Genomic DNA, 13,816 nt, shown 5'->3' with positions numbered 1-13,816 from the left:
GTTGCCCAAGGCCACTATTGAGGCGATATTGAATACGACAAATGTGCTCCCTCCGGCTATCGAAATATCAGATGACATTGATCAAGAGCGAGCCCATATTTGGGGCAAGATACAAGAGGCCCAACAGGCCGGTGATGAGATCCTGGTGAAATATCTGATGAATGCCTCTGGTTTGAATATTATCAAAAATAAACCACCAATCACAAGAACCGTATCGGCTACCCCAGTCTTGCTGACACTTGAACCAAGAATGATTGCAAAATCAGTTAAAGCGGAGAAGGAATTAGGTCTAGTTCACGCGATAGGTGCGGTGTTGAGCCATCATGATGTGGGTTTCACTCCGTTTTTCGACGAAAACATTAAAGCGTTGAAGGTGCCCTTGCCCCTAACTATATTTAATAATGGTAAGTTTTTATTTTTGATATTAAGTATTGGTACTATTTTGAAGTCTAACAAGACGTTATTCCTAGAATGGAAGAAGAGGGCCATTCACGCCCATATAAATATGAAGTCTTCCAGATCAGGCGAATCGGACAAAGCTTACAAAGGCTTAGCGTATCCATCCGAGTGGACTCAGACTCACTCCGATTGGACTAACAACCATCAAAATTTTTATTTGACGCTGAGGGATGTATACGGCATGGAGTTTTTTGCAGCTAGATTATTGGTGCATAAAGAACACTGTGATGCAATAGCGGCCGGTGGTTACAGTTTTATGACGGCCCTTTGTTACGACATGGCAATCAGAATGACCGCGTTTGCTCACCGAATCACGTCGGAAGAAGGGTCTGAAATCCAAGACATTTCAATCCAACAGCAGACTCTTATAGAAGAGCTTTACGTTACCGTGAGGACCTTTGGAGAAGCGGGATGGAAGGAAAATTGTTACGCTCTGGTTCAAGAATACGCCCATGCTGATCCAGAGATAGGAGTTTTTGCAAGTTTGGCGCGAAATCAAGGACGCCCGGTTGTTTTTGAGGGTTTTGAGAGCCACCACACTCCGGTTTACGGTGCTCATCAACACTATGAGCATAACTCTGGTTACCCTTCCAACCTGTCTCAATACCAGGGTTTCAAAAGACCAGGTCCTCAAGGAAGGCAAAGAGGATTCATGTCGGATTACGTTAAATTTGGGCCGAACTATTCAGCAACTGGCCCGCCTATGCCATACAACGGAGATCAAAGGAAGAAAACAAGAGGCTATCAAGGTTTGAACTTTATAGACGGTTACGTCGACAAAAGACATGCAAGATTTGCAGGTTACGGTCATCAAGGAGCCCAACCGCCCAATCACTTTCCACAAGGTGCCGCCCCTGGATTGAAAAAGTAGGTTACGGTTTTTCCACAAAGTTTTTCATGGGTTTAGTTCTTGTTGCAATTTTGTCCTTGTGTCCTTTGTGTTGTACGTTTTTAAGGATTTATTGTCCTATACAGAGATGGCTAGTTTATTTTATTTTATTTATTTTTATTTTTTTATTTTTAAAAAATGGTTGCATCTTTTTCTCAACAACAATTTTCTCGTAAAATTGTAATCTGGTAATTACAATTGTTTTTACTTTTTATCACCTCCTCTCCCCTTTGTTTTTGTTTTTACACATGTTTCACCAATGAAAAGTGAACATTGGCCGTTAGCAGTCTCGTGCGAAATGAACGTTGAAGCATGGAAATTAGCTTTAAACAAAGCGGGGCTATTGCCTGAACTGGAAGACATAATTACAGGTTTTGAAAAAGGTTTTGACCAAGGAATATCAGCTCACAGAATAGGGGATCTGGATTGGTACACTCCTGAAAATCATAGCTCGGCAATAGAAGCTGAAGATAAAATCCAAAAGTCTATAGCCAAAGAATTGTCAGCGAAACGAATGTTTGGTCCTTTTTCTCATGTCGAAGTATCCAGAATTTTTCCGTTCTTCCGGACAAGCCCGTTGGGTTCAGTCGTCAACGCAGACGGGAAAATGAGGCCGATAAACGACTTATCTTTCCCGCGAAACAACACAGAGATCCCGTCTGCAAATTCTTTCGTCGACAAGAACTTGTTCAGGACGACCTGGGATGATTTCAAAGTCGTGGCCCATTTTTTCAAAACACACCAAGGGCCTTTCCACCTGGCAATTTTTGATTGGGAAAAAGCCTACCGGCAGATCCCAACGGATCCGGCACAGTGGCCTTTCCTCATGGTAAAGGACCTAAAAGGCGGCCTATATCTAGATACTCGAATCACATTCGGCGGGGTCGCGGGGTGTGGGTCTTTCAGCAAGCCAGCAGACGCGTGGAAAAGATTCGTGGAGGCGGAATTCGACGTGGTTAGAGTTTTCCGCTGGGTAGACAATAATTTGTTTATCAAATACCCGAGTTCCCCGTGCACCATTTCGGAGGTCGTGGCCCGTTCCTTGGATCTCGGTGTGGCGACGAACAAAGACAAGCGCTCAGAGTTCGCGGCAGAGCAGAAATACATTGGGTTTGTATGGAATGGCGTCAACAGCTCCGTACGCTTGCCGGACGCCAAGCTGGCAGAACGTATTGCTCAAGTAGAATCGTTCCTGGTCCCCAAGCCGACGTTTAGATACAACAATGTGGAAGTGCTAGCCGGTTGGCTCAACCACGTCTCTTACGTGCTCCCACAGCTCCGGTGTTACCTGCGGAGCTTATACCGCTGGTTGAACCAATGGAAGCGTTTTTGGGCCGCGAGGACGCTGCCAGTGGACGTGGGGACGGATTTAGGTTTCTGGCTGAAGACACTCACGAGTTTTAAACACACCAGGCTCGTCCCGATCCCAGACAAAGTTGAAATCAACTGGGTGGGGGACGCCTCCACGAGCTTCGGGATCGGCGTCCTCATTGGAGACCAATGGTCACAGGTGCGGTTCAAAGAGGACTGGGAGGGACCCAAACCCAAACGTACAATTGCCTGGGCGGAGACGGTTGCCATCCGGATAGGCATCCTCATGCTCCAGGAGCTCACCTGGGTGGTGAAAGGTACGAATTTCGTCGTCTGGACGGACAACACCACTACAGAAAGCGTCCTGGTTGCCCGGAAGTCACGCGATATCCATGTAAACGAAGAATGGAAGGACATACAGGACCTACTTGTAGAGGTCCAGTTAGACGTTACCCCTAAACGGGTGGTCTCCAAGGAAAATGCCGCGGACAGTCTATCGCGTGGCGTGCGTGGCGCCCACCATGTATCTAACAGAGTCTGGTTCTGCATCCCTGAAGACCTCTCCCCGCTTATGTTTCATGCGTAGCTCGGTTTTCTCTTGCTCTATCCCTTAGTCTCTATCCTTTTAAGGGCAGTATCTTCAGTGTTTTTTGTTGTAATCACTTTTCATCCTTCCCCCGCGACGGAACTGTTCATTAGCTTTTCTTCACTCAGCGCCCTGGCGTCTACGCAATGGATGTCTTGCCAATGGAACCGACAACATTATTAGCGGATTTCAAAGACTTCTTCACAGACGGCACGGCCGAGAGACCGCCATCTTTGGCAGACCTCGTGTTACTGGGCGGTTGGAAACTGTCCACCCTGAAAAGCTACAATTGCTCCGTCAAGAAGTTCAGGGCTTTCTGCCTACAAACTAAGGAACCATTTACTGCGCTGCCGATCACCGTCACTGCCCTGGAACGTTTTTGCGTGTGGGCTGGCCGGAACGCGTACTCGTCCAACGGCGGCAAGATCAACGCGGTGACGCTCAAGAAATACTTGTGCGGTCTTAAAGCGTGGCACACGTTTCACTCAGCGCGGTTTCCCACAGAAAATAAGGACCGGCTCGACCTGATGCTCAGGTCTTGCGCCCGCGTCGACGCATCCGTGGCTCACAAGACCCCGAAACCCGCGGTTATGCTATGGAAACTAGTCACAATCGCGAATCTGCGTTTCGGAGGGAACGATTTCGACAGGGCAGTTGCGGACCTGGCCATAGTTGCCTTCTGGGGCCTGGCTCGTTTAGCCGAGCTGACGTACGACTCAAGATCTGGCCCTCTACACTACGGTGGCTCACTGTTATCTTCGGACGTGGCTTTCTCTTGCGACCCATCCTTGGGCGAAGTTGCGACGCTGACGATCCGGTCGGCGAAAACGGCATCCCCGGGGAACCCCCAGCTGATCGTGTTGTCGCAACAGCGCGGCATTCTTTGTCCGGTGAAAGCGGTGAAGAGAAGGTTAGCGGAAATAGGCGAGGCCAGGACTTCCCTATCCGGCTACCAAGTGGACGGCAGACGGGTTCATCTTAATGAACTCAGACTTTTAGAAGGTAGCGATATAAGTATCTACACTTGATACGACTTGAGCACCAACGACACACTAACCTGATTGTAGCGATGAGTGTTAGTGTTGTAGTTGTTGAGAACTATCAGTTGATTAAGGAAAAGAGCCAATACATAATTGGAGCGGACATTTAAAGGATCAACTAGGTTTCGGAACAACTGCGGCACAACTGGTAAGAGTAACAAAGCGTAAAAATGGAAAGGACCCCGGACGACTACTGTAAGTTCAATACCCCCCCTCGTTTTCAGTTTTCAGCTTTGAAGTCACAAAGTTGATATCCGAGGTAGCGAAGGAACATTTGATGACGACAATTAGACAGAGATTTGGTGAACCCGTCTGATTGATTTTCATTTGTCGAGATGTAATTGATTTCAACTAAGTTATTGTCGACAGCCTCGCAAATGAAGTGGAATTTAACGTCAATGTGTTTAGAGCGCTGTTGAAACAAAGGATTTCTCGCCAAAGCAATGGCACCTTGGTTGTTGCAAAATATGGGGATTGGATAAATTGGTAGGTCGAGGGAAGTGAGAAGTGTGCGCATCGAGATTGCTTCTTGGACACTGTCGTACAAAGATTTGTACTCGGCCTCAGTTGTTGAAGAAGCCACCAATGGTTGCTTTTTAGCTCGCCAGGAAATAATTGAATTACCCCAGCGGACGAGGTAGGCGGAATAAGAACGACGAGTATCAGGACAGTTTGCATAATCGGAGTCAACATAAATTGCAACTCGATTTTCATTACCACCGATGTTAAGAGAGAAGTCGATGGTTTTGGAGAGATATCAAAGCAAGTGTAAGAAAGCACGCCAGTGAACAATGCCGGGGTTTTCTAAATGTTAAGAAATCTGAGATACAGCAAAGGTGATATCGGGCCTGGTAGCGACTGCAGCCCAGTTAACTAAACCGACCGCTTGCCGATAGCTGATGTTGAGCTTTTTGAAAACTTCGATTTCTTCAGGAGTTGCACAAACCAATGTGGTATTTGGCACCATTGGGGTTAGAACCGGACGACAGTTTGTCATGTCGAATTCGGAAAGAATTTTGGAAATGTAATTTTCTTGAGATAGCTCCAGATGATCGTCTGCCCAAGAAATCTTCATGCCAAGCAAAGAATTAATGGGGCCTAAGTCTTCCATTAAGAATTTTCTGTTAATGAAGTTTTTGAAACGCGCCACATCCTCAGAGACAACAACAAGATCGTCCACGTAAACATGTACCATACAGACCCAGTCTGGATCAGCCGATCTGAACAAGCATGGATCGTTTGGGGAAGGGAAAAAATTGACTGATTCGAAAAATGCCGAAAGTTCTCGATACCAAACCCAAGGGGCTTGCTTCAAACCGTAAATCGATTTTATAAGGCAAAGACAGGTCCCTGGAGGTGCTTCTAAACCTTGAGGAATTCGAAGAAATACAGTTTCGTCCAACGTGCCGTTTAAGAATGCGTTCTTGACGTCCATCTGATGGATGTCCATGCCGTTGTTCATGCCATACGCCAAAACCGACCGAAGAGCCGGAAGGCGACCAGTCGGCCCAAATGTTTCGTTATAATCGATACCGTCTTGTTGCGCACTGCCTTGCGCACAAAGTCTCGCCTTGAATTTAACGAATTGACCTGCCGCGTTGGTTTTGATGCGAAACACCCACACTGTACCAAGTAGAACATGATCGGACGGAATCGGAACAATTTCCCAAACGTTCAAGCAATCCATTGCCTTAAGTTCGACGGAGATAGCGTCCAGCCAGTTCTGAGCTTCAGTCGAGTTTATCGCGGCTTTGTACGTTTTAGGTACCAAGTTAGCCTCCGCTATAGACGAAAAACACAAGCTTTGGTTGAAGAACGGCACAAACCAAGGCTCAGTGGTGAGCTGTCTGTTGACCAGATGAGCTCGTTGCTTTGTCGTCAGAATATTGGCTGGGTCAGTTGGATCCGAGGAAATATTTTTCGGAGCCGGCTGATCCGCAGGAACGTAATGCCAACTGGGTTTTGCACCCGTTGAAACTTTCGAAGGGGGTTGGGGAAGATATGTCGACAGAGACAAAGAAGGTGGTGGATGAGGGATAGTTGTGGAAGCGGAAGGAACAAGAGTGGAAGGGGATATCACTGCCGAATCTTGCACTGCCAGCATATTTGGCTGGGATGAAGTCATCCCAGTTTAACTGGGATGCACTCAACCAATTTAGAATGGGTTGATCTCATCCAATGAAATATAAAACCAAGGGGGGTCCCTTGGATTTATATTTCATCAGTTGAGATCAACCAAGTTTAAATTGGTTGAGTTCATCCCAGTTTAACTGGGATAACATTAACCCAGCCAATTATGCTGGCAGTGTTGATCTTGCGAGACAAGAGGCGCTTCAGATGACGTCATTGAGCTATCTGATGACGTCAGTTGATGATTATAAGGCGAAACAAGATGATTGACGTCATATGAGTCTTGAAGCTCGTCCAAACTTTCTTGTAATTCAGGATAGGCAAGATCTTCCGGGGAGATTCCTGGAAAACATGACTCATCAAAGATGATGTCATGACTGTACTCAACCCGGGAGTCTGTTGTAAGTATTCTCCAGTTAGGAATACCCAGCCTATACCCTAGTAAAACCCCTGCTTTCGAAGTATCACCAAATTTTCCCTTCCTTCGCTCTTTAGGAATGTTAATGAATGCTTGGCAGCCAAACACACGAAGCCGACCTAGGTTAAAAACGTGTCCGAACCACACTTCATGAGGAGATTTCCAGCCGATCTTCTTAGTTGGAGTGATATTCTCGTAGAAAATTGCTGTGCTAACAGCCTCTCCCCAAAGATTTGTCGGAAGATTTGCTTGCTTAAGAAGTGCTCGCGCTTTCTCGCTTGTCGTCCGATTTCCACGCTCAGCAATTGAATTCTGTTGCGGCGTATAAGGTGCCGTGATGTGGTGAATGATGCCTTGATCCTTCAAGTAGGTGTCAAATTCTCCTGAGCAAAACTCGCCCCCACCATTGGTGACCAGATTGATGAGTTTTCGTGAATGAAAAGTAGTTACTTCATTTACATATTCCTTAAATTTTTTGAGTGCTTGATTTTTGTGAGTTAAGATAAAAACATGTTTGTACGCTGAGAAGGAGTCCGTAATTTTGAAGTAATAGGATGCTTTGCAAACATTCGAGGGAGTAATTTTCCCGCTAAGATCCATGTATACATAGTCTAGAATACAGGTTGGTTTTGGGAGACTACCAGAAAATGGTTGTCAATGTGATTTTGATAAACTACACGCTTCACAGTCTATGGTGGAGTAGCTACAGTTAAACATTTTAGCTAGTGCTTCTCGGCTAGGGTGTCCCGCTCGCCTATGAAGCAATCGAGGATCAATGCTTTGTTCGGCTAGAGAATTCAAAGATGTAGACGAACCTTCCACCACGAGCGATGATACAGTCGTGGAACTTGATGGCTGAATAGCAGCCGCTTGACAGACAAAGATGTTGCTTTGAATCTGCGCATCGAAGAGAATGACGTTCTTCACAGAATCCTTGACGAAGTATTTTGAACCGTCACGACGAATCAAATCGCAGTTGCTGCCGGAGAGTCGAGCAAGACTCAAAAGAGCATGAGTCAAACCGGGTACGTGTAAAGCTTTTACCGTAAAAAGTTTGCCGTTGTCGCTTTTGATTTTGATTAAACCGCGACCTTTGACCGGCAAAGATTGACCACTAGCTACATTGACCGTTGAATTGAAGCTTTCATATTCGGAAAAATATCGACGATCGGAAAACATATGATCTGAGCAACAGCTGTCGAGAAAGATCAACGCGTTGTTTTGAACGACTGCCAATGCTCGCGGATCCGATACACAAACATAAACACCACTAATGTCTTCGGAGGTTACAGCGTTAGCTTTCTTTGCTTTCGCCAAGAGTTGACGCTTTTTGTAAGCTTCTGGCGCCTTGTTGGGATAAAGCTTATAGCAATTTGCTTTTGAGTGTCGAGAATTCTCATTGTGACACCCGTCCTGACAGTTGATGGTTCCGGTTTTTAAAGCAGCTTCAGATTTAATGGTAACTGAATCCGAGTCAGTAGAAGTGTTGACGTTACTCAAACTTAAAGATTTAGAGTTGAGATATTGTTTAACTGTGTCGATATCGATCGGACTCTTACTTAAGAGAAGATCTTTAGTACTCTCGAGCTTGGGAGGAAGAAGATTGATGAGGTACTCCGCTAGAAGATGTTCATCAAGAGTACGTTTTTCCAATTTGACAATTTGAATGCCAACCAAACAAATATGAGAAAGCCCCAAATCGATATCGGTAAGGAATTTTTCCAAAGATGAGGTATACCTGATCTTAAGGAAATCTTGATAAACCACCAATTGATTCTGAGCAGATGCCGATTGAAAATGCGCAATCAAAGCTTTCCAAATCAGATGAGGTTCCTTTTTGTTTTCTTCGGTGATAAACTTAGCGTAGTTTTCTACTCCTAAGTTTCGTCCTAGAATACCAGCCGCGACTCCCTTTTGAAGTTTAAGAGTAGCCTTGGCAATAGGATCCCTCTCGGTGGTGAACAAGTCAGATAATAAGTGATCATCAACACCCTTCTCCAAGCAAAACAAGAACATGACGTTACGCCAGTCATTGAACGTAGTTCTTGTGAGAAGAGGAAGGCGATGAATTGCTTTATTGGTCATTGCGTATACAAAGAAATAGTTTGATGAGGTTGCAGATTTAAGCACCCACTGGGCTCATAACCTAATGAACTCAGACTTTTAGAAGGTAGCGATATAAGTATCTACACTTGATACAACTTGAGCACCGACGACACACTAACCTTTTAGAAGGTAGCGATATAAGTATCTACACTTGATACGACTTGAGCACCGACGACACACTAACCTTTTAGAAGGTAGCGATATAAGTATCTACACTTGATACGACTTGAGCACCGACAACACACTAACCTAATTGTAGCAATGAGTGTTAGTGTTGTAGTTGTTGAGAACTATCAGTTGATTAAGGAAAAGAGCCAATACATAATTGGAGCGGACATTTAAAGGATCAACTAGGTTTCGGAACAACTGCGGCACAACTGGTAAGAGTAACAAAGCGTAAAAATGGAAAGGACCCCGGACGACTACTGTAAGTTCAATACATCTGACGAGGTGTGACGTGGTCTCACGAATCCAGCAAGCGGTGACAGCAGGCGGCCACGACCGCGTTCTAGGTCATAGCTTTCGGGTCGGTGGAGCCTCCCTCCGTGCTGCCTTGGGGATGCCGGCTAGTGACATATGCAATTTAGGGCGATGGAGCTCTGCTTGCTACAAACTGTACATCCGCCCATATAGTGCGGAGGACACACGCCGGTCGAAGACAATTTTGTTGAATGTGGCTTGTGACGGGGAGGATTTGGAATAAGGGAGCTGGTGCTGTTTTGTTCATCAGTAACATGTTAGACTAGTTTCTCTGTGGCTTTTTCCGAGAGTGTTGGGTGTTTACGCGCGGCTCAGGCTCTCCCAAAAACCCTGAGTTGAGGGCTTGCGCCTGAACCCCCCACTTTCTGGTGTTTGCCGGGAATAGAAACATAACTAGCGTCCCTTTTTCTCTTCCCTGGTCGAGGTTGGTGAAGGGTTTCACCCTTCACTACCTCTCTTCCCACACTTGCTGCGGGAAGCCGCGCCGCAGCATCCCTCAGCAAGTACCAGGGGAAAGCGACAGCCGAAGTGGATTAGTATGTCTGCAGGGAATGTTAAGAGCAACTGGGGCCGGCTTGAGGGGAGGAATTGTTTTGAGCAGAAGACCTGGCGGACGCTCGTTCCTCGGCGAGGATTTTTTGCCTCTTGATGCGGAAATATTCTCTGGAGTCGTCGTTGCAACAGGCGGACATATCTTTGGACATGATTTTGAGGTTGATGCGGTTGCGCTCATTTTGAGCTTGGAGAAGAGCGACATCAATTTCCGGCTGATCGTGAGCCTTTGCCCGTCTAGCAAAATCACGTTTTTGGCTAGGAGGTTCGTTGGCGGGTTGAGAAAAATCCATATATGTCATCCTCCACGTTGGATGATCCCAAAGGATGCACCAACAGTGGGTCAGCTACGCTAACATAGCTGTTAGGGTAGCGTAGCGCAGCGCAAATGCGCTATTTTTTAGCGTAGTGTTAGCGCAATTGCGCGCATCTGCGCTGACGCTACGCGCAAAGGATGCAAAGCTATTTTAGCTTTTAGCGTAGCGTTAGCGCAGATGCGCGCAATTGCGCTAACGCTAAGCACGCAAGGCGCAAAAGAGCGCGCGCTATGCTGCGCTAAAGCGTTTTTCGCGGCAAAAAAGTGTCTTTTTTCCGCTAAAAGCGCCTTAGCGCCTCGTAGCGTAGCGTAGCGGCTGTAGCGCAGCGCTAACGCTAAACAAAAATTGGTATGCTGTTAGCGCCGCTGAAAATTAGCAAAGCGTAGCGGCGCTAACAGCGCGCTAACGCTATTCAAAAAAGGTTGGCGCTTTTTGCCGCTACGCTAAACTTTATGGCTAAAATAGCGTAGTTTAGCGTAGCGGCCCACTGTTGTTTCATACCCTTTTGGTTACCTCCAGTCGCCTGGCTTTGTTACAACCTTTCCCCCAAGCTTTTGATCCTTACATATCCTTGCCTGCCTTATTGTCTTCCGGCACTGGCCTTCCCCTCAGTTCTTTCCATTCCTGCCTCTCCTTCCCCTCAGCTCTCCTGCAAAACCCCTCTTCCCCCCCAAATTTCCTTTCACCGCTTCATCCCCCACATTACCATCCATAAGACCCAAGCCAATTACTTATCCGTTACCTTCCTTGCCACACTCCATTGAAAAATGCTCTCAATCACCTCAAACGCCAACACAACATCATCTCCACATTCCTCAGTGCTTTCATCCCTCCAAGCAATGCTAAACACCGAACTAAAACCACCCAGTAACAAATATTCACTCATTCTTGACATTGAAGATATTGTACCTGAACCGTTCATCAAAGAGGTCCCTGTTCCACATGGTTTCAAGCTTGCTTTGTGCACGCTAAGAATGGTCCGTTGGCTAGGCGGCGCTGGTCCGGCTTTCAACAGTCATCCGTTTTGCTTCTCCATCCCTGGCCGTTCTATAGGAGAAGCCCAACTTTTTGTTGAAAAAATGCAAGAGACAGTTTGTTGGACCCTCGACAACTGCTTTACCAATCAAGTTGCAACCCCTCCAATCAAGAAACCTGGCCCACCGATGCAGTACCTTTTCAAACTCTACTACGAATGTCCTCGCAACGGGCACCACAAGGCTCCAATCAACTCCCGGAAAGAAGTGTGGCTGCAAGGCCAGATTCACCATCACCCACCACATCGCCACAGACTCGCTGCAGGTCGAATGGCATTGGAAACATTCACACGAACTCAACACTAAAGAAGACATGGAAAACACTCAGATTCCCAAGGTTATTGATGACTGGATCATCACCCGTGTTGATTTGGGTATTGGATGGAAAGGCATCCATTGCCTCTTGTCATCTCGAGACCTTCACGCTGTAAATTTTTCTTTTCTTCTTCTTGGTATGTTGGAAAGCACCAACACTGAAGTCTAATTGCACCGCCAACACCTCAGCTTTGTGCCAGGACCGGTGTTGTTGTTCCGGCATCAAATGCGGTCCTATACAACCATGTCAACTACCTGATCAAGACAAGGCTCACTTTTCAAGCTAGACGGGACCGGGACGTATTTGTGTTGATGTCACTTTGGGAAGCTCACTTGACCAGTACCGGCTGGCACACTTATGCCCCTGTGCTGACCGATTCCAATGCGTTTCTTTTTGCAATTTAATCTCCGTGGCAACGCGAGATGATGCTAGAACACGGCAAGACTATGATATTTATTGATGCAACACACAACACCGTGAAGAATTATTTCCTCTCTCAACTTCAACAACCAATTCCTCAGGCAACCCCAGTTCCCTCGCTGACCATCATCCAACCTCCCTCTTCCCTCCAACTGACCATCATCCACCCTCTCTTCTTCCCTCCAACTCCCCCTCCAACGCACTTGCTCTCCCCACCCTCAAGTGTCAGGCCCTTGGCTCCTCCCCCAAACTATCTCTTGTTATTATTTTATTGCCGGGCTCCTGTTGTTCAGGCAGAGCAACTCTAGCAGTTGTTGATATTCTTCTAATTTGTAGTTATCTCCCCTTCAGATTGATCCCATCACCACCTAAATTTACAGAGCATTCGAATCCATCTGAACATTGTTTGATGGTTCTTGAGGATAGAGGAGACGGTTACTTAAATAATGGGACTGATTTCATATTTTGTTGGAGAGCGATTGAGTTCCAATCTTGTTGGCGAGTGAGAGTTTCCCCATGAACTAATATATTCTACATATTCGTGTGCCCTGACCCTTGGCCAAGTGCCAGTACCCAAAGACCCGCCCACACGAGTCCCATGGGCCCCGCAGTTGCATTTGCCCCATCATAGTTCCGCAGAGCATCCGCCTGCCATCAGTCACCAGGATGATCCGATTGAATTGGATCCCAATGGATCTGGCATACATTGTTGGTGCCGGATCATTCAGCTGCGGGTTGCTGCTGAGCGCCTCAAGGAACCCGGGTCAAATATTCGCAGGTCGCCGCTCAGGGCTCCAAGGGTACTCGATCAACTATCCGCTGGCAGCGGCTGAGCGGTCCCCAACCGGGACGCTCCAGCAGCGTAATCCTCACCCCCATGGGACGCCCAAGGGACGATCAAGGGTACGTCGCTGTGGCGCGCCAATCCCATTTACGCAACAGGTGCGTGATCAGATTGCGCAACGGGGACGTGTCGTGACGCCCCAGGTGCGTCACGGTGGTGCGCCCCTGGGACATGTCTAGATTGAGCGCCACCGTTGCGGTCATTGACTTGCGGGCCCTCGGGGCGCTCCATCGGCCCCGGGGTGTACTGTGTTTTTCAGAATTGTCTGTTTTTTCTCAAATTTTCCAGTTTTGCTATGAACTTAACTTTAATTTAAACTTCACACCAAACCTTGGGCCAACCTTGCGTTCAATTTTTTTTGAAGCACATGCAGACAAAAATCCATGCCTGACTTTAAACCTAACCTTCAGATTGACTTCTGCCTGGGATGTCCTTCTGTAACAACCCAGCGCTTGGTTGGCCCGTCCCTGCCCCCTCCACATGGGCAGAGGGCAGCAGCCAATGGCCCCAGGCAGTGGATGGTAGAGTAAAGAAGGCACTCTGGTTCTAAATAGTGATTTCCCCCAGTCAACAAAAGCAGAAATTTTGGAAAATGATCCAACAATTCTTCAAAACACAGTGTATATATTGATGCCAAATGGGGCCTTGAGCTTAAATATTGACAATACATGATGGTTTAATACGTGGTTATAGGAATCAATGGAAAACAAAAGAAAAATGTAAGTGTTTCAAACCAAAAGAGTGAATGGTATATAATGTGGTGGGTGAAGACAAGATTCATTGAACTTCAATATCTCAACAGCTCTGGAATCCACTGGGATCATGGCAAACCAAGGAGTTTGAAACAGACTCGATTTAGAGATAGAAAAGGGCAAATTAGGAGAGGACGGAAAGGATCCAGGGAGCAGAGAAGA

At 46.7% G+C, this 13,816-nt stretch overlaps 1 protein-coding gene across 1 annotated transcript; it reads right to left on the bottom strand.

Annotated features, from left to right (window-relative positions):
• Positions 1–9,973: 9,973 nt before the first annotated feature.
• Positions 9,974–10,264, bottom strand: PtA15_1A625 (uncharacterized protein; the record flags this gene model as incomplete). Its single annotated transcript, XM_053165672.1, has 1 exon — positions 9,974–10,264. The coding sequence occupies one exon, from the start codon at positions 10,262–10,264 to the stop codon at positions 9,974–9,976; it is 291 nt and encodes a 96-aa protein (XP_053016840.1).
• Positions 10,265–13,816: the final 3,552 nt, after the last annotated feature.

This window comes from Puccinia triticina, chromosome 1A (assembly GCF_026914185.1).
Source record: "Puccinia triticina chromosome 1A, complete sequence".
Classification (NCBI taxonomy): Eukaryota; Fungi; Basidiomycota; class Pucciniomycetes; order Pucciniales; family Pucciniaceae; genus Puccinia; species Puccinia triticina.
Note: the sequence above shows the minus strand (reverse complement) of the source record. Positions and strands in the feature narration are given on the sequence as shown.